At 39.8% G+C, this 24762-nt stretch overlaps 2 protein-coding genes across 2 annotated transcripts in view; one reads left to right on the forward strand and one right to left on the reverse strand.

The window, feature by feature from the left end:
* Nucleotides 1-15319, forward strand: part of dnah5l (dynein, axonemal, heavy chain 5 like) — a 111209-nt gene extending 95890 nt beyond the window's left edge. Inside the window, exons 69-77 of the mRNA XM_072711707.1 lie at nt 7-171; nt 900-1167; nt 4092-4213; nt 4363-4710; nt 6598-6786; nt 7143-7275; nt 8754-8962; nt 12444-12665; nt 14628-15319. Coding sequence (XP_072567808.1) covers nt 7-171; nt 900-1167; nt 4092-4213; nt 4363-4710; nt 6598-6786; nt 7143-7275; nt 8754-8962; nt 12444-12665; nt 14628-14849 — 1878 coding nt within the window. The 3' untranslated portion in view covers nt 14850-15319. The remainder of the gene's footprint in view (nt 1-6; nt 172-899; nt 1168-4091; nt 4214-4362; nt 4711-6597; nt 6787-7142; nt 7276-8753; nt 8963-12443; nt 12666-14627) is intronic.
* Nucleotides 15320-15621: 302 nt separating this feature from the next.
* On the reverse strand, nt 15622-24415 carry cavin4b (caveolae associated protein 4b). The gene is made up of 2 exons (XM_023807453.2): nt 23747-24415; nt 15622-17881 (listed from the first exon to the last, which is right to left on the reverse strand). The coding sequence occupies exons 1-2, from the start codon at nt 24152-24154 to the stop codon at nt 17252-17254; spliced, it is 1038 nt and encodes a 345-aa protein (XP_023663221.1). The 5' UTR covers nt 24155-24415; the 3' UTR covers nt 15622-17251.
* Nucleotides 24416-24762: the final 347 nt, after the last annotated feature.

Genomic DNA, 24762 nt, shown 5'->3' on the forward strand with positions numbered 1-24762 from the left:
TTGCAGGCCCGGCATTACATCGGCGACTCTCTGGGAAGCAGGTACGCCGAGGGCGTCGTCCTGGATATGGAGGCCTTGTGGGCTGAGAGCGACATAAGGACTCCCATGGTCTGCCTGTTGTCGATGGGTTCAGATCCCACAGAGAATATAGAGCGGCTAGCCAAAACAAAGGTGCACACCCACAGCCATTCATTCAATTGCTATTATGTAACAATCAAGACAATTTAAATGTTTCATATGCACATCTTTCTAATGGGTTTTTTAAGGGGTTTAATTCAGTCAAAAACAATTGTATCTATTTAATAAGACAATTTAATTGTTTCCTTTGGTGAATTCCTAGTTTTGAATTAAATTCTACTTTTTTCAGAGCTCTACTAAGAAAAGACGTTTATTACAGTATGATTGTGATTTAACAGCACAAGTATCAGACTGGTATCAACTGATGAACGGCTGATGAACTGATGATCTTTGTTAAACAGTTTTAAAAAGCCTTTCATTCCTTCAATTTCTATTAGACTATTCTATTCTATTTTACTATTTCTATTAAAACAATCCAATTGTTTTTTTTTGGGTGAGTTCCTTGTTTCGAATTAAACCATAGCTGTGCTCAGAAAAGACGATGATATTGAGTTTGAATAACGGTCATATAATCATATATGCTTTTATATTAATGGATTTTTAAAATGCTTTTCATTCATTCTTTTATTTTATAAATGCATTTCCTTTGGCAAGTTCTTAGTTTTAAATTGAACTTTTTCAGAGCCATGCTAAGATTAGATGACAGATTTTTACACTATGATACTGATTTAAAAGCAGTTATCATACACATTAAGGGATGTTTCCGATTGGTCGGTATTATAATTACGACTCCGCCTCCCCCCATCATGGCCACCCTTCAGAATGTGCAGTGCCGTGCCATATCCATGGGCCAGGGCCAGGAAGTGCATGCTCGCCGCTTGCTGACCCAGAGCATGGTGGAAGGCGGCTGGCTGCTACTGCAGAACTGTCACCTGGGCCTCGACTTTCTGGACGAGCTGCTGGAGACAGTGACGACAGCCGATGGCATCCACGACGGCTTCAGGGTATGGATCACCACGGAGATGCACCCCAGGTTCCCCATCAACCTGCTGCAGTCGTCCATCAAGTTCACCAATGAGCCGCCGCAAGGTAGGTCTCAGCAAACATCACCGGAGCGTTTACACCACTGGCGTCTCCAAACTGTGCAGCACATGGAACGTCGTCAGCACAAGTGGTGCATCAGTCATTCTCCTTCAGCTCATCCATTTCTCATGACTTTCTCTATTTAGCTGTGAGAGTTGGGTGTGTCAGTGGGTTTGGATGCTGAACCTGTGGCCAGAAGGTCACCGGTTCAAATCCCACAGTTGGTGGTGTGGTTTCACCGTTGGGCCCTTCAGCAAGGCCCTTAACTCCAGGCCTGTCTGACCTCATTGCTTTTTAATAAAATAAATGAATGTAAATTTTAAATATAACCTTGCAGGCGATTTATAAGCCTGTCTGCCAGCATCACAAATCCTGCCGAAGAATTTATCGTAAATACATTATATTTATAAATAAAGAATGAAATGAATTCCGCAATTTGTAGGCTTTATTTATATGCGCAACATGCTCTTCCCATGTGTCAGTACGGAGGATTTGCCTCTGTGGCATAATGTAAAATTCAGGCAGATGTTTCTTTTCATAGAAAGGTAACATTTTGGGATATATTTTTAATCACCTGTTGTTACAAGGAGTGAAAACATTCTGTATAATTCAGTCAGGAAGGATTCATTTCAATAATTCTTTCTGAATAGCTGTTGATGTTTGTTTTCCATTGGCATTTTATTGAGAAGTCAATTGTGTGTCTTATTTCAATGAAGAGGAAGTTTCATTTTTTGTAATTACAGGTAACCAGTGTTGTTTGAAATAAATATGTTTCTTGTTAAACAGAATTTTATTGAAAATGACTGGGAAATGCAACTGATGAATGGCTCCAGTTTTCACTGAGGAATAGATGATTTATGTATATGGTTATATAAGTTAGAATTAGATCCTGTGGATTTTTGGCTTTTAGTTTTCTTTTTGACTACTAAATGAGAATCTGGTTCCATAAAAACAGCCTGTAATAAGTATATTTCCTCCCTCACCCTTGCACAGGATAATGTTTCTGAAAATGGCTGGATGGTATTTATTTGTGCCCATATTTCGCAGATTTTTAAAAATATGAACACATACTATGTTTTCCAAGCCCTTGGGTATTTCATATGCAGCATTGCTGTTATCGCAGAAATGCCCTGGGGCTCCTGACTGTGCTTCACTTCAAGGCAGGAAAAAAGGATGGATATGTATTATAGATGAGAGGGTGACAACAGGTTGCATGTGAGACTTACTAGCACAGAATATCAATCATACAATTCCTGTTCTATTGCTTTTATTAAAATGAGTGCAGGAAATGCCAAGTCATTTATAATTACAATTAGGAAAAGAGATGTTGTTCTGTTTAAATAAGGTCTCTGAAACTGGCAGCTGTCCATTTCTGGCTGAATTTACTTGAGCATGCCGACAAAGACCCAGGCGTTCAAGCTGCTTCAGGTTACATTTATAAGCTGCAAAAGTGACATTTTATCCGTCGTGGATGAGTACTGACGGCGGTGCGGTCGGTCAGTTGTGCTCACGCCTGCTAGGCTGTGGCTCCAGTTTCTTTAGTTTGCTTGTGAGTTCTCCCCTCTCTGTTTCGTAAATTGGTGTATGAAATGGTGATTAGTGAGTTTCCTAACCAGGGAAGGCTCACCACGTGGAATTCTCGGGTCTGGGACCAAATTATCTAAACCGGGCTCCAACGACGCACAATCCCTCCCCCCTGGGCCCTCTGCTGCCCCCCCGAGACAGTGGGCCTTTCACAGGGTGTCCCCTGCCTCATTCTCTGAGCCTTCAGGTGCATGATCTTGTACTGGGTTAACCATTTATGGGAATTAATCCTGAGGCTTGGCTCCAGCATCAGTGTTTCATAACTTCGATGTCCAGGTATATGTTTGTTTGATTTTGCTAGCGGTTTTTACCTGAATTTTGGTTACTGGGCTTAGTGGTTAAGGTCTGGCACTGTCCTCCCACACGGAAATAACCTATATAAACATATATGTTTTAATATAGGTTTTGATATAGGTTTTTAATATATGTGACATATATAAAATTGGCCGTTTTCCTATATTATATGTACATATATGCACATACTGTACATGTTTACCTATATGTTCACCTATTATTAAATTATTATTAAATTATTATTACTAAAATTATTAAAATCCATAGCTGCTAGACAACATAAATAAAAGCCCAAAATGTAGAAATTTAAATTTTTTATTTACATTTAGCAAGTGTTTTGTCACACAACGGCAGTCTGCACCTGCAGGAGCCAGGATTCAAACCCCCGACCTTCTAATCATGGGACGACCCGCTCTCCCATCGGTGCCACTGTTGCCATTAAATTGCTTTTTCTTTTTCCTTTATTTCTCCCTCTCCCTCCGAAGGTTGGCGTGAAAAAGAAATGTTCTTCTAAATACAACTGCATAGTAAATGTTTCATGGGACTGCATAGTAAATATTTCAGGAAAACGTGTAGACATCATAGCTTTCCATCTCCTCTCACTTATTTGCCATAGTTAAATTCCATAACATGCCAATTACATGTGATACCCATTTCACGTGTTCGCACATAAGTTTTTTGCATTTTTTTTTTTTTTAGTTAGTTCTTAGTTATTGCCTTGATAATAGAAAATATGAGCTAGGCATCATGTATGACAGTTGCCAAAGTGAGATATGAGCTAAAATGACCAGATCCTGCCATGAGCTACAGTATATAGGAGACATATCTTGTATGTACATATAGGGTTTATATGTGGATATAAAGAAGCAATACAGGAGACCTATATGGCCTGTATATGCACATATATGCACCTCAATTTTGCCTATATGTGGCATATATACCATATATGCAGCATATATATTATCATATATATGCATATATACTGCATATAGGTTTCATATATGCGCATATATCCTCATATAGGTTCTTTCCGCACTTGTGGGTATTTACAGGTGTGAAAGCTGGACTAAAGCGGACCTACAGCACCGTGACCCAGGAGCAGCTGGACCTCAGCAACTTGCCCCAGTGGAAACCTCTCCTGTACGCTGTGGCCTTTCTCCACACGACGGTCCAGGTCAGGCTAAGCTTGGGGCAGTGCTGACCAGCTCCAGTGTCAATCAAGTGTTAAATACCATTTTAAAGAACCTAAAGCTTTCATGACCAAACTGAACCTTTCCTGCTGTTGGATGTGTCCTGAATGTTTCCTTCTGCCTTCCTCTACAGGAGAGGCGTAAATTTGGACCCCTGGGTTGGAACATCCCATATGAGTTTAACCAAGCGGACTTTACATCCAGCGTGCAGTTTGTGCAAAACCACTTGGACGAGATGGACGCCAAGCGTGGGGTGAATTGGATCTGCCTGCGCTACATGCTCGGGGAAGTCCAGTACGGAGGCAGGGTCACGGATGACCTGGACAAGCACCTCCTGAACACCTTTGCCCGGGTCTGGTTCAGCGAAAATATGTTCACTGAGAAGTTCTGCTTCTACAAGGGCTACATGATCCCTAAAGGAAAAAGTATCCAGGATTACCTGCAGTACATTGACACGCTGCCACTCGTGGATACACCAGAGGTTTGTATGTGTATGAACTGAATGATGGAAATGTGTTAGAAGGGAATGAATGTAAATTTACGGTGCAGTATGTTATGGGGATTTTACTGCTGGGCCTCTCAGCAAGACCCTCAACCTCCAACCACTCCTGGGACTGTCTGTCTCTGGGACTGTCTGTCTCTGGGACTGCCTGGCTCTGAGACTGCCTGGCTCTGCCCTCTACATTGTATGTTGCTTTGGAGAGAAGCATCTGCTCAGTAAATAAAATGTAATCGTTATGTCAGCAGGGGTAGCTAATCCCAGGACAGGATCACTGATGTGCTGGGTTAGCGTCTTAAATTCCAAGTTGCTTCCAATTCACACAGAATGAACTAACATTTTAAAAATGGCTTTAATTAAACAATTTATTTAAAAATAACCAACACATGTTATATCCTTTTTCACTATATTTGCCTGGCCTTGACCTATATGACAATACATTTCAGTTTTTTAAATAAATAATACATCCACTTTAGGGTTAATTTGGTTAGGTGACATTAATAGAATTAGAATGAAGTGAACTTTGCTGGAGACTAAACATGGATTTGGAGGATAATATTAAAGTGGCTGATTATACAGCTTGAGAGTTTCAGGTTCTGCATCAGTTCTGTATCAGTTCCTCCTGGGATTTGCACCAAGAACTCCCTCATGTTGTCCTCACTTATGTTTTAAAGTCTAATTTCAGCAGGTATGACTGCACAGTACTTTTCATTAACTTTATTTTAATTTTTGTTTTTATTCTCCAGCTTTTTGCCTCTGCTTTCACTTTCAGTCTGTGCCTTTAGTGTTTTAACGATTCTATTATTATGTCTAATAGCATAAATCATTTAATTTACAAAATTGCCTTTTTGAGTTGGCCATCTCGTTTGTTTACTGCCTTTTGCATCATCCATCCTGCTTTGTTACACAGGATTATAGACAGTATTTAATCAAATTTTAATCAAGTCCAGTTACTTATGTTTTGGATGGTAGCCAGTGTGGAGGAATCAGCAGGATATTGTGACGCAGATGTTACCTTGCCTAAGAAAGCCGTAGCCGTCACTGCAGCTGGACTGGGTTAGCTCTGCCTTTACCTCGTCATTCCTAGTTTTTAAACCCATTATTCTACATCCATTTTGATGAAAGGAAGTGTGCCAGACAGCCTGTTCTTTTAATTCCCATTTCACCTGCCGATGCTACTTCTGCTATATCATGCAAAGTCTTTTCTCAAACTTTTCTCCATTTACCATTTACATGGTCTGTAATCATTTTCATTGTCGTCCTGGGCAGATGATCTCCCTTAATTAATTTTCTGCCTTTTCGCATTTCCTAAATTCCTCGCAGATGTTTAATTGAGCTTTTGCCCTTGTCTTTCTTTGCTGGTATACAGACCTACAGCTTGTCCTAATGGCTTTGCTCTCGGTTCATTTCCTGGTTGCACCATTCACAGTAGCCTTTGATTCCGCCTACGTTTCAATATTGGCCGTCTCAAGTATTTTCTACATTTTCCCACATACAAAGAAGGTCTTCATAGCCATCATGCTTTCCTCGTTTTCAGTACTGGAGGTCACTTAATATATAACTTCAATCATTCAATTCCTTCAATTCCTTCTTTTAATCAACAGTCCCTTGCTCATAAATAGCATTTTCACACAATTTGGTTTCCATTAAGAAGGCTTAAATGTTAAAATCAATTTTATTTGAAGTACTAATGCATGATAAACACTTTTCTTTTTCTCAAACAGTAAGTATTCATTATTTCAGGGTCTGTCGGCTATGAAAATTTAAATACCATTATCTCTTCAACCTTCATTTCCTTACACTTATCTGAATGGATACAGCCAAGAATTAACTGACTGGATGCTTCTTTTTGATGCCTCTTGCCAACAGGTGTTTGGTCTCCATCCGAATGCTGACATAACCTATCAGACGAACATGGCCAATCAGACACTGAGCACCATTGTCAACATCCAGCCGAAGGACAGCGGGGGTGGGGGGGGTGAGACGCGGGAGGCAGCCGTGCTGAGGCTCGCCAATGAGATGCTGGAGAAGCTGCCAGCTGATTATGTTCCGCATGAGGTAGCGACTCCCTCAGGGTGTCGAAGTGTACAACAGGCTGGGGTGAAAGCTGATTGGTCACCGTAGTGCCCCTTCCAGCGATTCAAAACTTGCCCGCCCCCTCCATGCATCATGGCACTTCTTTTGCCTCCCCCCCCCCCCGCCACCTTGGCCCAGGCAATAGGAGACATGAAAGGAGAACATGAAAAGAACACATAAAAAACCATTAAAACTTTTTTCCCCATGTAATTCCTTCCATATAATAAATGTATGATTTTAGTATATGATTATAAAATATTTTGCACTTACTGACTAAACTGACGGAAGTAAGAATTCCAGTGCAATGTGAAACTCAAGACGCTTTGCTCCATTGGCAGGTCAGAGGCAGACTTCAGAAGATGGGCCTCTTCCAGCCCATGAACATCTTCTTGCGGCAGGAGATTGACCGCATGCAGCGCATCATCGCGCGCGTCCGGAGCACCCTCAGCGACCTCAAACTAGCTATCGATGGTAAGTTCCTGCAAGATGCTTCCCTGTACTGTCAGACAGTCTTTAAAACGTGCGGTGTACCTATTCAATTCATTTGTTTAATTATTGAATGCTTTAGAGACAAGGTGATATTTCAAGCGTAAAATGGAAAAGTACATTTTAATATACTGAATTTTTAAAAATTATTTAGTAATTATAATTGCGTTGTTCCACTGAGTTTAATTTAACTTTTATAATCTTTTTTTTAATACTATTGCAGTCTTTGCCACATTTGTTTCTAGGCACCTTTTTATCATTAAAATTGTACTAATTTTTTACATATTTTAAGTAGAGATTATACAGATTATATTTAATGTCAGCTTATTCCGTCCATGGGTGTTATGGTGTCTCGGTGGGTAACGTTGCTTCACACTTCCAGGGTTTATGCATCATCTGCTGTGTGTGTGTGTGTGTGTGTTTGCATGTGTGTGCGTGTGTGTGTGTGTGTGCGGAGTTTGCATGTTCCCCCTGTATAGTTCCAGAGTTCCAGTCTCATCCAGGTACTCTTGTTTTCTGCTGCTCTCCAGAGACCTGCATTTAGGCTAATTGGCATCACTAAATTGGCCATAGTGTCTGATTGTCTGTGTGATTTTTCTTCATCCGCTTATGTACAAATGAATATGTTAGAAACATCCAATCAGCACAGCCCTCTTTAGCTCTAAAGTCATCTTCAAGTCAAGCCTGTCAGTTTCAGAAGGGAGGAAACTGACCTCATCAGTGCAGTGAATAGAACAGGACTGTAGGGACCTTCTATGGCTTCTGAGATCATACAGCCATTCTTTCTCGGATCCGGCTAGGTCAATTGGGTCTTTCATCAGAACTGAGTAATTCTCTAATGAGGTGTCAGTTAGTGTCCTGGATCGCATCAATTTCAAACTTTCAAAGTGGGGGGGGGGGGTTCAGATTGGTGTAGGAATATGGAAAGAGGGAGACATTCATGTTTGTCAGCATAGTATTAAAGAGGTAATATAAATCAGATTATCATAATAATGATGATTATTATATGCTCCTTCATTTGGGGCAGACCATACATAACAAAAATGGCAGGTTTCTCATTATTTTTTACTATGTTAATACTGTGTTTTTTCTGAAGACATGTGTTCAGTTGTTTCTGAAGTGGCCATTGGGTTTTTATCTGGCATGGACTCGTATCCGAGGCTGGCGTGTTAACCAGAATAACCATTTAGAACTGGTTTATTTATTCTGAGTAAGTAATTTAATTTGCAACTAACAACAATTTACTTATTCAGCAGACAGTTTTATCCACAGTGATGTTCCATTGAGAAACCAGAAGCAATTGGGTGCTATGGGCCTTGCTAAAGGGGCCGATAATGAAGTCTCTCTACCTACCTTGGGATTTGAACTGGCAACCTTTGGATCACAGCATCCTAACCCACAGAGTAATACACCACAGACACACAACTATAGCCAGAGTAACCCTACTGTTTTCTTTTTATCAGGTACTATCATAATGTCAGAGGACTTGAGAGATGCTCTGGATAATATGTATGATGCCCGCATCCCCAAGCTGTGGTACAAGATCTCCTGGGAGTCAGCTACCCTGGGCTTCTGGTTCACAGAGCTGCTGGAGAGGAACCAGCAGTTCCACACGTGGCTCTTCAGTGGCCGACCCAATCAGTTCTGGCTCACAGGCTTCTTTAACCCACAGGTAGAGTCTGGCAGGCCCCGATCTAGACTACCCATGTTGGGGGGGGGATTAGAAGATTTGGGTGGGCAGTAATTCACACAATGGACTATACTACAGTGCAGTAGCAGCTTGTGTCCAGAGAAATGGGGGGGGGGGGGGGCACATGGGCATTTTCTGAACTCTACATTATGCTCTCATGGTTATCTCTCTAATTAGGAAAGGGAAATTAATAATAATAATAATAATAAGGGTTAACATAAACATAAGCTTATCTACTGGTATATTAATGTCAAATTTGGAGCTCAAACTCATGAACTGCTATACAAGAACACAAGAGCAAACATGTAATACAGTGGAAGGATACTCCTTTAAGAGAAAAAGCATTGAAAGATAATTACCAAACCATGAACAAACTGACTTTGCAAACAAAGGCAGAAGCAACCTGCACTGCCTTGCTGCGAAGTGGGCAGGAAAGATGTAACATCATTGTCTGAACTGCCTGCAGATCAATAAAGTATCAATTGTTATTATTATTAAATGCTGGTTGGTGTTGCACATTTGATTGAGGAACACTAGGGGGTTTCGGTTAGTAAAATCACCTACAGGGTAGGTGCTATCACCCATGTAATGTTGTAATGCTAGCAGCATTACAAGGGCTTCCTTTTCAATGGTAACTCTAAGCAAACTTCCAGGGAAAACAACACACCAGATAACTGAGCCCACGATTGTTTTTCTTGGAGGAGAACAGCCCCCATCCCAGAGTCGCTGGCATCCACCTCTAATTTAAATGGTTTGTCAAACCGAGGTGTGGGTAACACCAATAAACTGCTGAGAAACACTTTAACAGAGGTAAAAGCAGACTGGGCAAGAGGGAGACCCCACAAACAAGGTATTTTTTATGAGCAAATTCCCAAAAAACTTCTCAGCTCCCTTTTTGTCGTGGCCACTGGAAAATACTCAATAACCTGCACTTCAGCGTTTAGGGGTCTGACCGTTCCCTGACCTGCTAATTTTCCTACTAATAAGGTATGTAATAGTACCCTGAGCAAAATCACATTTCTCCAGGTTAAGCACTAGGGAAGCCTGTTGTAGGTGTAGTAACACCTGCTCCAGTGTCTCTATGTGCTCTTCCCATGTAGAGCACCACATCGTCGAGGTATGCCTCACAGTTCTGTACACCCCCCTGTGCATTAAGCGCTGAAAGGTAGCTGGCACGTTACACAACCCGAAAGGCATCACGGTATACTGGAGGAAGGTGTCGGGTGTGACAAAGGTGGATACCTTGGTCTCACAGGGCATTATGGGTACTTGCCAATAACCTTTCAAAAAGTCCAGTTTAGTAGCAAATGCAGCTGATCCAACGCAATCAACGCAGTCCTCAGTTCTTCCCATGTACTGGAGTAAAGTACCAAATCATCAAGGTACAGCTCACAGTTCTGTACACCCCCCTGTGCACTAGGCGCTGAAAGGTAGCTGGCACGTTACACAACCCGAAGGGCATCATGGTATTATGGGAAAATGTGTCGGGTGTGACAAATGCAGATACCACGGCCGCATGTGGCGTCATGGGCACTTGCCAGTAACCTTTCAAAAGGTCCAGTTTACTAACAAATGCAGCGGATCCGATGCAATTAATGCAGTCCTCAGTCCTAAGAAGAGGAAAACTGTCTGGTATAGTCATAGCGTTTACCTTTTTACAACTGGTGCAGAATCAAACAGTGCCATCTGGCTTTGGCACAAGCGAACACGACGAACTACATGGGTTACAATTCAGAACAGCCAGTCCATGCTCAAGTAAATACACAGTTTCATTTTAGAATAATGCACGTTTGTGTGGACTAACCCGATAGGGATATTGCTCAATGGGGTGGTGATTATTAACATCGATGTCATGCTCGGACGTGGATTCACAAAGGAACATCAGCAAATAATGTTGGAAACTGAGTGATTTTGAATGTAATATTCCTCTGAGCAGCCAGTGGCAGGTGGGTGAGTTTATCCAAAAGTTACCTTAGGGCTTCGGTATTCGATAACCAGGCACAGGGCAAGCACTTCCATGCGAGATATAGTGCATCACTTTCTGGAGACTGGGTTGGCAAACTAAAGCAGCTGAGAGGGGGGTAAGGTATGAAAAACTGTTTATTAGGGGCTGAACAATAGACATAGATCTTCAAGATATTTATATGACACGACGTCTTCCTCTGTCGATTCAGGGTTTGTAATACATAAGTTGTAGGGCTCAGTTTCTCTTGCGCGACATATGGTCCAGAGAATTGGGCATTAAGGGTGGAAGCAGACTAAGGCAGAAGAACAAGTACCCAATCGGCAGACTGAAAATCCCATTCTTTTGTCTTCTTATCAAAGTGTTTCTTCATCGTGGCTTGGGAGGCACTTAACAAGCGTTTAGCGAGTTCCTAAGCTGTGCTCAGTTGCTCTCGCAGTGAGCCCAAATAGTTTAATTTCTGAGGAGGCCTGGATGGAGACAACCATTGCTCTTGCCATTTTTTAAAAGATCCTCATACAGTGTGTCCGAAAGCCAACTCTGCCGGACTGAAATCTATCAACTCTTGCACCACGTCTCTAATCGCAAAGAGTAGGAGGGGAACACTTTCATCACACTTTTTCCCAGCTTTGAAGCAGGGCTCCTTGACTGTCCATGTGATAAGCGCTTGACACAGCATGACCTAGGCTAACAGTTTTGAAGTGAAGTTCATACCCTGGTCTGAGTGCACGTACTTGGGTAGTCCGAAAGTACTTTTTAAAGGGCTTTTATTCTAACTTTTGTCCTCAAGCTACGGATAGGAATAGCGAGGTAGCAAGTAGCAGCACACATGAGCGTAGTTGAAGTTGATTAGGAGGCACCATTGTTAAAGCACAGTTTTCGGCTTCACTGCACTGGGGCATTGGGATCCACACAGACCACAGGATGGAGTTAACCTGTCAGCTGTACCAACATCTCTTCCAGCAGCAACCCAGCTTTCCTTGTAGTCTCCAGTCACAAGGACTGGCCAGGCCTAAACCTGCTAGCTTCAAGTGGATTACCTAGTCTGAACTACCACTGGTATGGCTACTAGCCGTAGCTAGCTAACTTTTTCCTCAGTAGGAATTAGTTAATTTTTTTTGTTAAATAAGTGAATTTGTTTCTTGTTTTTGCATAGGTGCAATTGCATCACCTTTATCTGTAAATATTATTTGAAAGCAAGATTTAATATTGATATATTTCTTAATAAAGTATTTAATATTTAATGGGTGTCCTAATTTTTTCACGTGACTGTAGTGGTTATACTAATACTCATTAGTTATATTACAACCAAAAAAACAAACTGTGATTATGACATTCTGTCCCTTTTTTTAAAGCGTTTGTAGCCATTGTCTTGAACAACATTTAATACTGTAATTTTTCCATTATATGGACCTATTGCTTGTTTTTCTTTGGCAGTGAATGCAAATCATGGATGGATGGATGGATGGATATTCACAGGAAACCTCTTTTGCTTTGCAGGGTTTCCTGACAGCCGTTCGCCAGGAGACCACACGCATGAACGCAGCCAAGGGCTGGGCCTTGGACACCGTCATCCTGCACAACGACGTTACCAAGGTGATGAGGGAGGACATCACAGGCCCCCCGCCAGCAGACGTGGGCGGGGTCTACATCCACAGTCTCTTCCTGGATGGAGCTGGGTGGGACAGGAGGAACGCAAAGCTCGCAGAGTCACCCCCCAAGGTTAGTTTGAGCTGCCTTTGGGAAAGCATGAAGATCGCCATTGGTTCCTTTAATAGCAGGGGTCTGTTTTTAAATCCTGAAAGAGTCAGAGGGGTCACACTGCTAGCCTTATGACTAGGGTTGCCACTAACGACTACTCTTCTTTTGATTGATTTATCAACTATTTTACCAATTAGTCGATTAATCTGAATGATTTATTTTCCTCCAGAAAATTACATTGACCATTTAATGTTAATTAATTTTATTTTAACAACTACAAACTGTATATCATTGCTGGGCTTTGGAAAACTGACCCTGTCTTTTCAACACTATACTGACATTAGTTTCACCCACAATTCAATAAGCAGAATAGTAGTACAGTATGTGTAAAACATTAATGAGATGCATTTTGTGATGCCCAAAAATTAGTAATTTGTATAAATTCAGGATATCCTTATGCTTATTAAATTTGGTTAGCGGAACATGCCACATGTGACTGTTTTGGAAGCAACAAGCTCTGAAGTTGCAGTGAAGGAAGGGACAGTTCACCAGCCACAACATCTTTAAAAAGAGGAGATATTTTGGTAAAATTACATAAAAATGTTCGTGGTGTGGCGGTGCTTTTTGCTGATTAAAATCCGACACTTTTTTGTGGTAAATATAGTTTTCATTTTTATTTCAGTTCACAATTTTTTTTTATGTGCTGTCCTTTTTCCTTTCAGTTTTAGTTTACAATAACAACACCAGTTCCAACAAGCCAAATACGCACAAACAGCAGCACCGTCTATCAACGTAGAAAATATGCCCAGATTTTAGCCTAAACGTTTTCTCAAACACTTATTCAATGGAATTTCTAAGGTAGCAGGCAGACAACTTTTTGGCTTTAATAATGAGTGTATTTAGTAGCTACAAGGACAAAAGATATTAAAAAGCTTTCCATACTAATGGAAATTTAACAAACATGAATAGACAACACTTACGGTGATTCTGCCTTTCCTGGCAGCCCATCAACCAGAATATCGCCTGTGTGTTTTCTCTCGTGTATAGCGCTCGTGCCACCTTGGTGTGCCATTGAACTTTTCACAGTGTACAAACCACATTTTTGGTTTGTGATAATTTGAACTACTCCCATAATTACATAGTGATATGGAAGAAAAACATTTCTTAAAATGAATGGAAGCATTTTAGGAATCATAAAGGTAATTTCATTAAAATAATAATAAAAAAAAACGTGTTTATTTAAAATATTGATTTTGACACATTTTCAGCGTCATCGTCATCGACTACGTTGACTAATCGCAGTAGCCCTACTTATGACATAATCATTTTAAATGCAGAGTACAGCCCATAAATTGCTGAAAAATAATTTATGCAAAAATAATTATCTCAGCTAATTTTCTCTTAGAAACTTAGAACCCTTGTGTAATTCCTAATTAATGCCATTTTAGTGATTATACTGCTCTTGTGCCTAGACTGAGATCAGAATGAATATGAACATTTTTTATTCAGCGTCTGCTTGCCAGATGAATAGACTGATCCCAGCTGTGGCAGTTCAGAGTCAAAGTCCAATGTTATCATTGAAGTGTGAAGAGTACTGTAGTAATGGGAGAAAATGGACTTTGATTCGTTAGTTTAACCCACTTCCCTTTGGTTACTTTGTGGGCTCTCGTTGGGTTGAACAGCTAGCAGTTTTCCTACGCGTCTCATTTTTTGCTAGTCTTTTCTTGCTAGTTGGCTCAGTTGTTATCGTACTGCATGTGGAAGTGCATGTGGGAGCGGTGTGTAGCTGAGCATGTTAGGGTGCGGTGCCTGTGATCAGAAGGTTGCCGGTTCAAATCATAGGGTTGGCAGAGTGACCTCTAAGGTTGAGCAAGGCTCTTAATCCCCAGTTGCTTCGGGGATTCTGACCCTGCTTTCTTAAAAATGTATGTTGCCGTTGGTTAAAAAGTTCTGCTAAGTAAATGTCTGGTTGCTTCCCCACAGGTTCTCTTCACCCCCCTCCCAGTGGTCCATGTCTATGCTATCAGTACCGCTTCATCTCAAGATCCAAAACAGCAGCAGGTGGCGACTCTCTACTCCTGCCCTGTCTACAAGAAACCTCGACGTACTGACCTCACTTACATCTTCTCCCTGTTCTTACGCACATCGAAGGCGCCGGACCACTGGACGCTCCGCGGTGTGGCGCTTCTGTGCGACTCTAAATAAGAGGCGGTCTCCTGCAACGCCACCTCTGGACCCTAGGGGGAGACATCAGGGTTCAGCCAGGTCACATCTGTAAGGATAGGACCTGTTGTGTCTTTAAGAGAGGTCTCGTGAAATTAGTCAATCCAGCAATCAAACCTTCATCAACAATATAGTAACATGTATGTGGAATGAGAGCATCTGACACTTTAGCATTCATTTTCTCCTGCAATTAGGAAATGCATGGATTAACGTGTTCTGTCTCCAGATGGGTAACTGGACATGGGTGAATGGCTAGATTACTAAACTTTATTGTTATGTGTTTTTTAATGATACTGTCATTTAAATCAGTGATTGATCCAGTTTTGTAAGTGCACTTAAAATAGCGTAATTTGATTCTTCTCGAACATTTTGACGAAGTACTGTGTGAAGAAGGAAAAACATACCATGTAATTTGCTCTCTTTGGAACTTCAAGAAACAAAATATATTGATTCTGAATGCCTGAAAATCATGTTTCTTATTTCTAAATATTTCTCATTTCCAAATATTTCAATGATCCTGATGTTTTTGGGGTATATTTCAGTATAAAAAGGGAAAACTGAACATTACTTAGACTAATAATCTTCTGTACTGTGAAGCAGTGGTTTTGTATTTTGTATGTGTATTTATATTATATACATCTACATATATTTACATTTATATACATATATGTGTGTATATACATATATAAATACGGTATACATACATATATGTACATTTATTCTCTCATCTTCCACATAATACAGCAGTGATATATTTATGAAAAATATTTTTATTGTTATACCAGAAGATATTATTCATGCATTAACTCTAATTTGTACAAACAAATCGAAAAAATGTCATGCATTGTGTATAGAAACAAGAATTTAAAAAAAATAACATATCATCTATCACTAATCTACGGTGTTGACACAAGAATATTCTATTAGAGTATCAGATATCAGAATATAATGTATTCTTTTATTTAATTTAGATTTCCAAACATGAAAGTGAAAAATACAAATGAGTATGCACAGATTTCTGTGTTCTTCTGGAATGAAGGATGATAAATACCAATGTCAATCTGAAGTCTACTATGGTTATACTGTAATTACTGCCATTTTAAATGTAGAATATCAAGTATGTTACACCAAGCTAAGGAACAGAAAATTGTTTGATAAATTTAACATCCCAGAGTAGGAATATTTCATTTTCCATGCCTGATTTTTAAAATCAGTGATAAAGTATTCCGTTCAGTATCACATCAACAATAAACTACTCAGATCAGACAACGGATTTAGCTATTAATCACATGAAACAAATTCTCGTTTTTGTTTTTTAATGAACTTTTATAAACTTAAGCTGTACAGTATTATGGAGTTTATGATGGCATTTAGTTTGCAACACATTTTTAATAAATCTAAATTATATAAATATATCATGCAGCTTTAGCAAGATGTATAAACATTTACATATTGTGCAAATTACCACCATCAATTTGCAATAATGAACACTATGATAGGCTTTGCACTATTAAATATTTAACTGAAATCTGAATATGACTGCAAATTAAATAATAGAACATATCGCATTACTAAATCACTGGATAAACGTGTAAACTCACGCCTTGTGCACGATTTTTCGTGTAACCTGCTTCTTAATAACTTTGTGGAGATCTACATATTCACTGCTTCAACTGTTCACCTACTTTACTCTGCATTCATTCAAATAATTTAAAGATACTCTTCAGAGACCAGCTGACTGAGTTCTTTTATCAACCTCTGCCTTGGCTTCATATACTTATTTTGGTTTTTTACAATATGAGGCTTACTTTAGATTAACATGTCATTCAGATGTTTTACTTTACCATTTTCATGCATCCCTTTCTTCTTCAAAATGAGTTTTTCCACCATAGCCAGACAAAACCACATTGCAGTACCAGAATAAACATACATGTATCAGTTTCTTTACTTTCATTATTCACACAATTAATTGGCAGTTCAAGTTACACCAAAAATTCAAGATAAAATCTGAAGTCCGTCAGTGTTTGAGCAGCTATAATATTTGAATGAAATTCCTTACACTTATCTTAACATGATTTGTTACATATCGTAGAGGAGAGAAAACATCAGTTATTTCATCCCTCTTTGTAATGAGATTAGAAGCAAATATTTGATAACAAATCCCCTTTGAACATTTAATTTCATAATAATTGTATAGTATTGTTAATTACTTGGTTCTTCTATACTCTCCTCCAATAAATCACCCAGAGAAGACCTCTAAACAAATCCTTTGATCCTGTATTCGGTGTGCATTACAAAAAAAGACAGAAAAAGTATGAAAACCTGTGTAAATCTGAACTTCAAACAATTGTTTATCTTCCTTCACCACCGGCTGTGCCTGCAGCTTAAGAAAGTTGCTTCATGTCGTACACAGGAACCTCGACCTCATCCGCCCTGCCTGTCTCCGACGAGGCTACACCAGACTCCATCCTCGCTCCCTCTCTCCTCCTTGCCCCAAACTCTGAGATGGAGACTCCTTTGGCCTCCGTCACCACCTCCGTGTAGGTGACATCCGGGTTGGCCTTGCGACCCTTTGGGGGAGGAATGGGGGCCGTGGCCTCAGTGGCGCCCTCGGCCCCCTCCTGGCCTTCAGCGACAGTCCTTTCCTTCTTCAGGTTCAGTTTGGCCGGCACGGTCTTGGTGATGGTCTCCTTGAAGCGCTCTCCCGATTGCCGTATCCTCTCCCGCCGCTCCGGAGGTACGATGCGCTCCCCAAGCCGGCTGACCTTGGTGCCCAGGTTTTCCTTGGTTTTGGAGAGGTTCTCCCGGGAAAACGTGGCCTTCAGACTCTCGATGCGCTTCAGGCCTGTCTTCTTGATGCGGGCGGCAGCGGAGGAGTCTGCTTCTTCCACCACCATATACTCCTCGTCGGAGTCTGGTGGGACCTCGAAGGTGTCCGGCTCCACGGCGCCCCCTGATGATCCCGCCTCTTTCGGCGCCTTGGAAGCGTCCACTGCGGGCACCTCCTTGTCTCCCTATAGCAAAGAGCAGAACCACAAAGAACAGGCTGTACACGGGTTTCTCACTTTTCCTTTCTTTTACCCACTTGCTGTTCTTTCAAGCTAACTATCAATCCATTCCCCGTGCCTAAGGTCCAGAGCAGACAGAGAAAAGAATTAAAGAGAATAAAGCTGAAATACACAATGGATAAGGGACCTCCTGGACTGCTGCTTCAGAATATTGTGAAAGTTTTGCTCTCTAAAAATGACATTTTACTGTATTCTGATAAATGATAGATGACATCATGATAGATGGATCACTGCTTACCTTGTGTTATTTGTCCTTGACCACAATAAATAGTAATTTCACATAATTGTTCATGATTTTATTGCATGTTTTACACTCAGGAATAACATAATGACATAATTATGATTTAAGGCGGCAGCTACTGTTATCCAGGCCTGTTCAGCACTGCTTCAGTGGATTGTGGTTTAAGCACTACTGCGTGCAACTATTTGTGGGTCATTATGGTGCAGCACTGAAAATGCATCTAGAAATCTGTTAGTGAAGCATGAAACATTCATGTGGGACAATGATGATGATGATATTATTATTATTATTATTATTATATCTACATTAGCTATTAGAGTTGCACTACTACAAATCAGAAATCCTTGGTAATTATGTTCACTGCCTATTGTTTTTTTAATAAAACATTTTTTCTAACATTTTTTAATTTATTATGATACCCTGTCAAAGCCCAGTCTTTAGGAAAACTGCAACTGCAAAGATAATTAATTTGCGCAAGTTTTAACTTGCCCCAGTCTTAAAACCTTGCTAATATGCAACTACAACCAGCGCTAGATATTGCAGCCTTTGATGCAGGTAAGCAGTAGTCTCAGATATCTTGCACCATACTGTATGTAAACAGTAAGTGTATCAGAGATTTACAAATTATTTTGAAAAAATATTGGATAAACACACAGGAGACAGGATAGTTAGTTAAAACTAAATTTATTATATCAATAAAAAGCTCTTCGAAAAAATGAAACTGGGAAGATATTTTTTGAACCTTCCACCTTCACTATCTGAATTATAATGTTTATGATATACAGTAATATGATTTGTTTTAAAAGGGTAATCAGGCACCATTGAGTGACCAGCATGGATTTCACAAACAAACAATGTCACTCTTTACTGCTTCATAAGTCTGTGTAGCTCTTGCTTATCGTGCTTCAGTCTCAGGGCTAGTTGGCAGCTTCTTATCATAGATCATATCAATCTTCCCAGGCCTCCTTTAAATAAATCTAACGAGAACTGAATGCTTCATTACTGTTACATATATGTGAGACATTATATTTACATGACACATACTTCATTCAGAAATATTCACAAATAATGTACCATACTGTAAAATGGACATTTTTATGACTTTGATGATATAAGAGTATATAAATTATGTGTGTGTGTGTGTGTGTGTGTGTGTGTGTGTGTGTGTATGTGTGTGTTTCTACGCCTTGTGTTCACTCTCCTTTTGGCAGCACTGGAATTGTTCCCAGATTGCTCTCTTCAGCACTCTCAGCTCGCACCTTTCAAGAGATTTTCACAAAGAAAAGACCGTCTCAGTGACATGAAGCTCAGCACTGGGATTCTTCTTAAATACGCAATAAACCAGAACCAGAAGTATGTCCGCTGGTCGCTGAATGTTAAATGAGAACAAATCGACAGCTACTACTGTGTGTGCAGTGGCAGTCATTACGAACCCATGGAGTCTAGTCAAAGGCAATTAGGTGGCTGTTTAAATTTGATATATTTACCATCTGGAGTGTACGGTAACAAAGCATTTAAAAAAAAAAATTCTTATGTATGGTAATTTTGACAACTATTGTCATTCTGTATCTTTAGCAGTTATTATAGACAGTTATACACAGGGCCAATTCTATTTATAACCAGAATAGACAGTTACTTAGGGGTCCTGAATTACCTGCATTGCAGACAAAGTGAAATGTTAATCGGTTTTCTTGGTAAGGGGGCCTGAGCTAGGGGCCCTAAAAAGGTAGATCCCACCCTGATTATACATCGACTTCTGCCTCTTCCATTTTAATTCTGCACCTGTTGTGCCACATTTATGTCACCACTCTGTTTTGTACTTTTTCAACATTGTATCTTAATTTGGAGTCCATTCGCCTTCCGATGGCTCACGTGATACGTTATCATTGTAAGGCAGGAGCGTAGTGCAGCGAGCATACTGGTTAAAATCAGGGCACGCCCGACTAATGCAGGAGAAAACATGCCCAACACAGGGAGAACATGCAAACCCCAAGCCCAAAGGCCATGGGTTTGCACAGGATTCGAACCCGCCACTACCAGTAAAAGGTTTTTGCACACCTCAGGTTTTTACCACTTTTCCATTTTTTTTAGCTGCAGATTTTTTATTCTTGTTAAGCACAGGAAAGTTGAGTGAGCAACTATAAATGAAAACTTAACTAAATAATACAAGTTTCCTTTATAATATGGAAAGAGTATGTAACAGTGCACGTCTGACATCCTATTAACTGGTTTTGTGGTGATATCATTGTCAAATTCTGGACTGTCCTAACTTTAAATGTCCATTAACTTTAGCTGTTTCATCCCATGAAAGAGAGCAGTATTTAATGTCCCTTGTAGAAAGAATGCCTTGGATTTTCTCTGCTGTTATTACTGCTGGAGGAAGTTACTATGATGAATCAAAGATATAACATCTTCTTCCTAATAAAGGTATTCAAACCGTGAACATACTGTAAATATATTTGTTAGCAAGCAATACTTATTAAACTTTATTTTTAGTAAATGTTGAGTGAGTAACATGCAAATGTAGAAAATCACAGTTTGTGCAACAACGTTTGACTGGTAGTGTATATGATGACAGTGGTACCTCCCTTAACCACATATCTGAAAAATTTGCATGGTGTTTAATGCTCAATGCAGCGGAACTTTCCAGGTTTTAATGGGGGTAGAATTAAATGAAATTTTCCAATGTAAAAGTTGCTTTCACAGTGCATAGATTTTTTTTGGTCCATTACACATTTCCATTGCTCCATTGTAGGCTTTCCTCCAGACTTGGAAACAAAATTGTCCAACCATTTTATATATGAGGTCAGATTACTTTCAATGGACCAAAATGTGTCAAATCGGCAGTGAACAGGCCAATGAAAAGCGGACTTTTGGATTTGGGTTAGTTATTTTCACTGCATCACTGCTAAATTATAATGATTGCATGAACCTCGCCATAAACTTTTCTGTCACTTTTATAAAATTCTATTTTTAGGATTGATTCATTAGTTAGATTTCATTTTAATTTAATATAATGTTTCCGTAAACCTTGACCGTTTTTTTAAATATGATTTTCCTGCAGAGCCAAAAGCCGAGGGTGTAAAAGAACCAGGTAATTAGCAACACTGTACACTAATTATAAAATGATTCACCAAAGCAGTAGGACATGTCAGATTGGTTCCAAATGGTTTGAGATTGCAGTAATGACCATTTACTCAGTAAGTACACATTTTAATGAGCATGGATTACTGTCATCATAAAATTACTTCTTAATGAGCATTATATGCATTTTACATAATACATTTCGTTGGATTTCTTTTAGCTAATTTTTGCTCTTTCCTTTCATTGTAATCCAACATGCTGACTGTCACTGATAAGCAGTCGAATCATACATTAATGGATCATTTATTCTCTGTACATACAAGAAGCCCTACATTATAAATGCAATCAACTCATCAATGACCAGCATTAGAGATTATTATACCACATCGTTTCTTTACTTGTATGGCATCTAATAAATGTTTGTTTTTGTGATGGATCAGATCAAACGATTATATATGCTTTATATATATAGTTATATATGCTTTAAAAACAATGATAATCAGCTATATTAATCAGGTTATAATAATCAGGCATATAGACTTTCTGGCATTGGTGCAGGACAGCAGGACATAATATTAAGTGAGTCATACCAACAACAAAACCTCATAATAAAATTCTCTGCACAAATTAGAGCTTAAGCAAAGTGAAAATCATGGTGTAAAGTTTGTTTTGTTAAACCGTGCCGACGTTCAGGGGTTTGCCTCACAGTGCTAGGCTATGAATGTCAGGATTGTCTCACTGCAGTTGATAGTATGTGTAAATGCACTATGTATCGTGTTTACTTCATTTGACTGTGTGGGTTTTCTCTCAGTTGCTAAGTGTTGTGGTGTGTGTCTCAGTGGGTCCATGCACTGTCGTTGCATAAACTCACTTATCGTTGTAAGCAAGAGGGTGCTGGTTCAACTCTTGGCGTGAGCAGTGAGTGATTTCAACACTGAGTCGTTCCCCAAGACCTTTAACCCCTAATTACTTCAGAGACTGCTTGACTCTGCTTTCACATAATATATATATATATATATAGGTTTGTTTAAAAGCCTCTGATAAGTAAAGTGTGTTAAGCATGGTCTAATCAGAAGTCAAAATTGATGCTTCTACAATTTTATTTTTTAAATCCTTTGTCTCTTTGATTGTAAAAAAGAAACTGTATAAACAAACTGAAAACACATGAGAAGTTATAGATGTTACAGATGTATAGTGAACATATAATGTATATTCATTAATATGCACACCTAAATACAACTAAACACATAATTAATTTCTAGGAATATCTTAGACAATATATAGACCATTTTAAAATAGTACCCTGGAAATTCCAGACATCGTCTGGGAAAATCCCTAAACTGAAAGTTACATTTCCATTTGCACATTTAGCATAATTATCAATATTTACATATATTTTACTCTCATTCATAGTTAATTGTGTTGCGGGTTATATCGTTAATCGCTTTGTTAAAAACTACAGTAGTTCCCTCTCTTAGTGCTGACTGCCCATCCAGAGCGCTGTGCTTTTTCAGTGTGAAACCCGAGCTTCTGTCGTCCCGCGAGCTGCCAGGTGAAAAGCAGCGCCGGGCTGATTGGCAGGCCCCTACTGTGGAATAGCTGCTGGCTGCGAGCTGCGTATTGCTTTTCATAGGTGCGATGCATAACATTTTAATGGGCGGCAGTTCATCTCATATCCTTACTTCCATCAGCTCCAGTCATATGCTAAGAATAATCAGGCCGTGATGAGGGATGGCAGCTGTTGGCTTTAAAGGCTGAAACTGCCGCCAATCAGCTCTTTACTTTCTGGAGCAGAGAGCTATCACACTCTAGGCAAATCCTACTTTCATTAAACTCCACGCCACCTCCTACCACAAAACAAGCTCATGCGTAAATCATCCCTTAATGGAATTGACAGGTTTGTAAATTTTATGTCCTGTTTTTCTTAAAAGACATTAGCTATTTCAACATTAAACATCAAGTGCCACGTACTACCATATTCTCAAAACAGTACCACGTTCTCAAAAACATTTTGTTTTTTCATTCCAATGGACTTTCAAGACTTTGTATTCCTGGTTACAGGTCAGTCGTGCTCGATCATTTATTAGAAGCTCACCTGATAAATTTCCTGAATACCATAATTTACAAGTACAACAATATGAATATAAACCAACATACTTAAGCTTATGCAGCTTAATAAACAAACAAATAAATAAATAAGGCAACACATTGCAATGATTCATGCCTATTTGTTTTTTAAAACTAAACCCTGTGCGCAGAGGGCGAATGCTGACATTTTCTGGAGAGTTATTTTAAGACATGGAAGGCTAATCAATCAATTTGTCAGATCCAGGGTATTCTCATGTTACATGCTAAGTAACAGGTGACTGAAGCCTAGTGGGAAATCTCAAAGGCAAACTATTTCCAATGTGCACAATACATGTAGCACATTTCCCCCCTTGATTTATGCATTCATGAATTAAATCAGATTTACTAAGCTGACTTACCTGGTAGATAACAACCCGGAACTTGTTCTTCATCAGCAGCTCCCCCTGCGTTTCTTCTACCTTTTTTACTCTTAGGTTCTGCTTCTCGACCCTGACCCGGACATCCTTGATGTGGGTGCTGACTTTTCGGGTCTTTTCAAGCAACTTCTCCACTGTGCTGCTGGTAGTGGCATGATCTTTGGTCAGCTTGAGCACATCAGTCTGGATGATCTTGACGGTGTTCTCCAGCTCCAGTTGACGGTCTTCCATGCGCTGTTGGCAGGCCTGCACATTGTCAATGATACCTGCAACTCTCTCCAGCAGGGATAGGATGGTGAGGGAACTGTTGGGGTTACCCGTTTCCTCCTCAGCAGCTGACACTTGGAGTCTGTCTGCCATTTTGGCCATGCGGTACTGCTGAGGATCCATGTGAAGAGCAACGCAAGACGCTTTGATAAGCCGTCTTCTTCCTGGGCCGTGTAAAGGTCTGATCAAGGATGTGAGTCACTTGCCTTGTCTTCTTCAAACTTCTATCTAGAATTTTGAGCCTGATCTGTGGGAGACTCTAGCTTGCAAGCAAAACAAGCCACCTCCAAAGAGAGTCTCGTTGTCACTCAGCGCTGAATCTGTTTCGGGAAAAGCAGAGACTCCACCTACCCCAAGTATGGTCGCTTGGTCTTCTTGCGTCCAAGATGGGAGTAGTACTGCTCAGTGAACAGGGAGCTGAGGAAGGCAGCATCATTGAAGCGATACACACTTCATAGCTATAAATACTTTTGTAAGGTGACACGTCAAACTTTTTTGGTAGAAGCATTGCTCACATAATGGAAATCCCCAATCCATTCCCTTTGAGTTGCATGCAAGCTTTATATATTCCTTTTCCACTCAATGTAGCTATATAAAACTAACAAATACATTTTAAAAACTAGCTTATGTGTTTATAGTGTATGGTATAGGGTACATAGGTTAGGTTTTTTCTTGTTTTTTTGTTTTTCTAAGTTATATAACCATTACTAAATAGTAAGTTTACAAACAAA

This window comes from Paramormyrops kingsleyae, chromosome 1 (genome assembly GCF_048594095.1).
Source record: "Paramormyrops kingsleyae isolate MSU_618 chromosome 1, PKINGS_0.4, whole genome shotgun sequence".
NCBI classification, from domain to species: domain Eukaryota; kingdom Metazoa; phylum Chordata; class Actinopteri; order Osteoglossiformes; family Mormyridae; genus Paramormyrops; species Paramormyrops kingsleyae.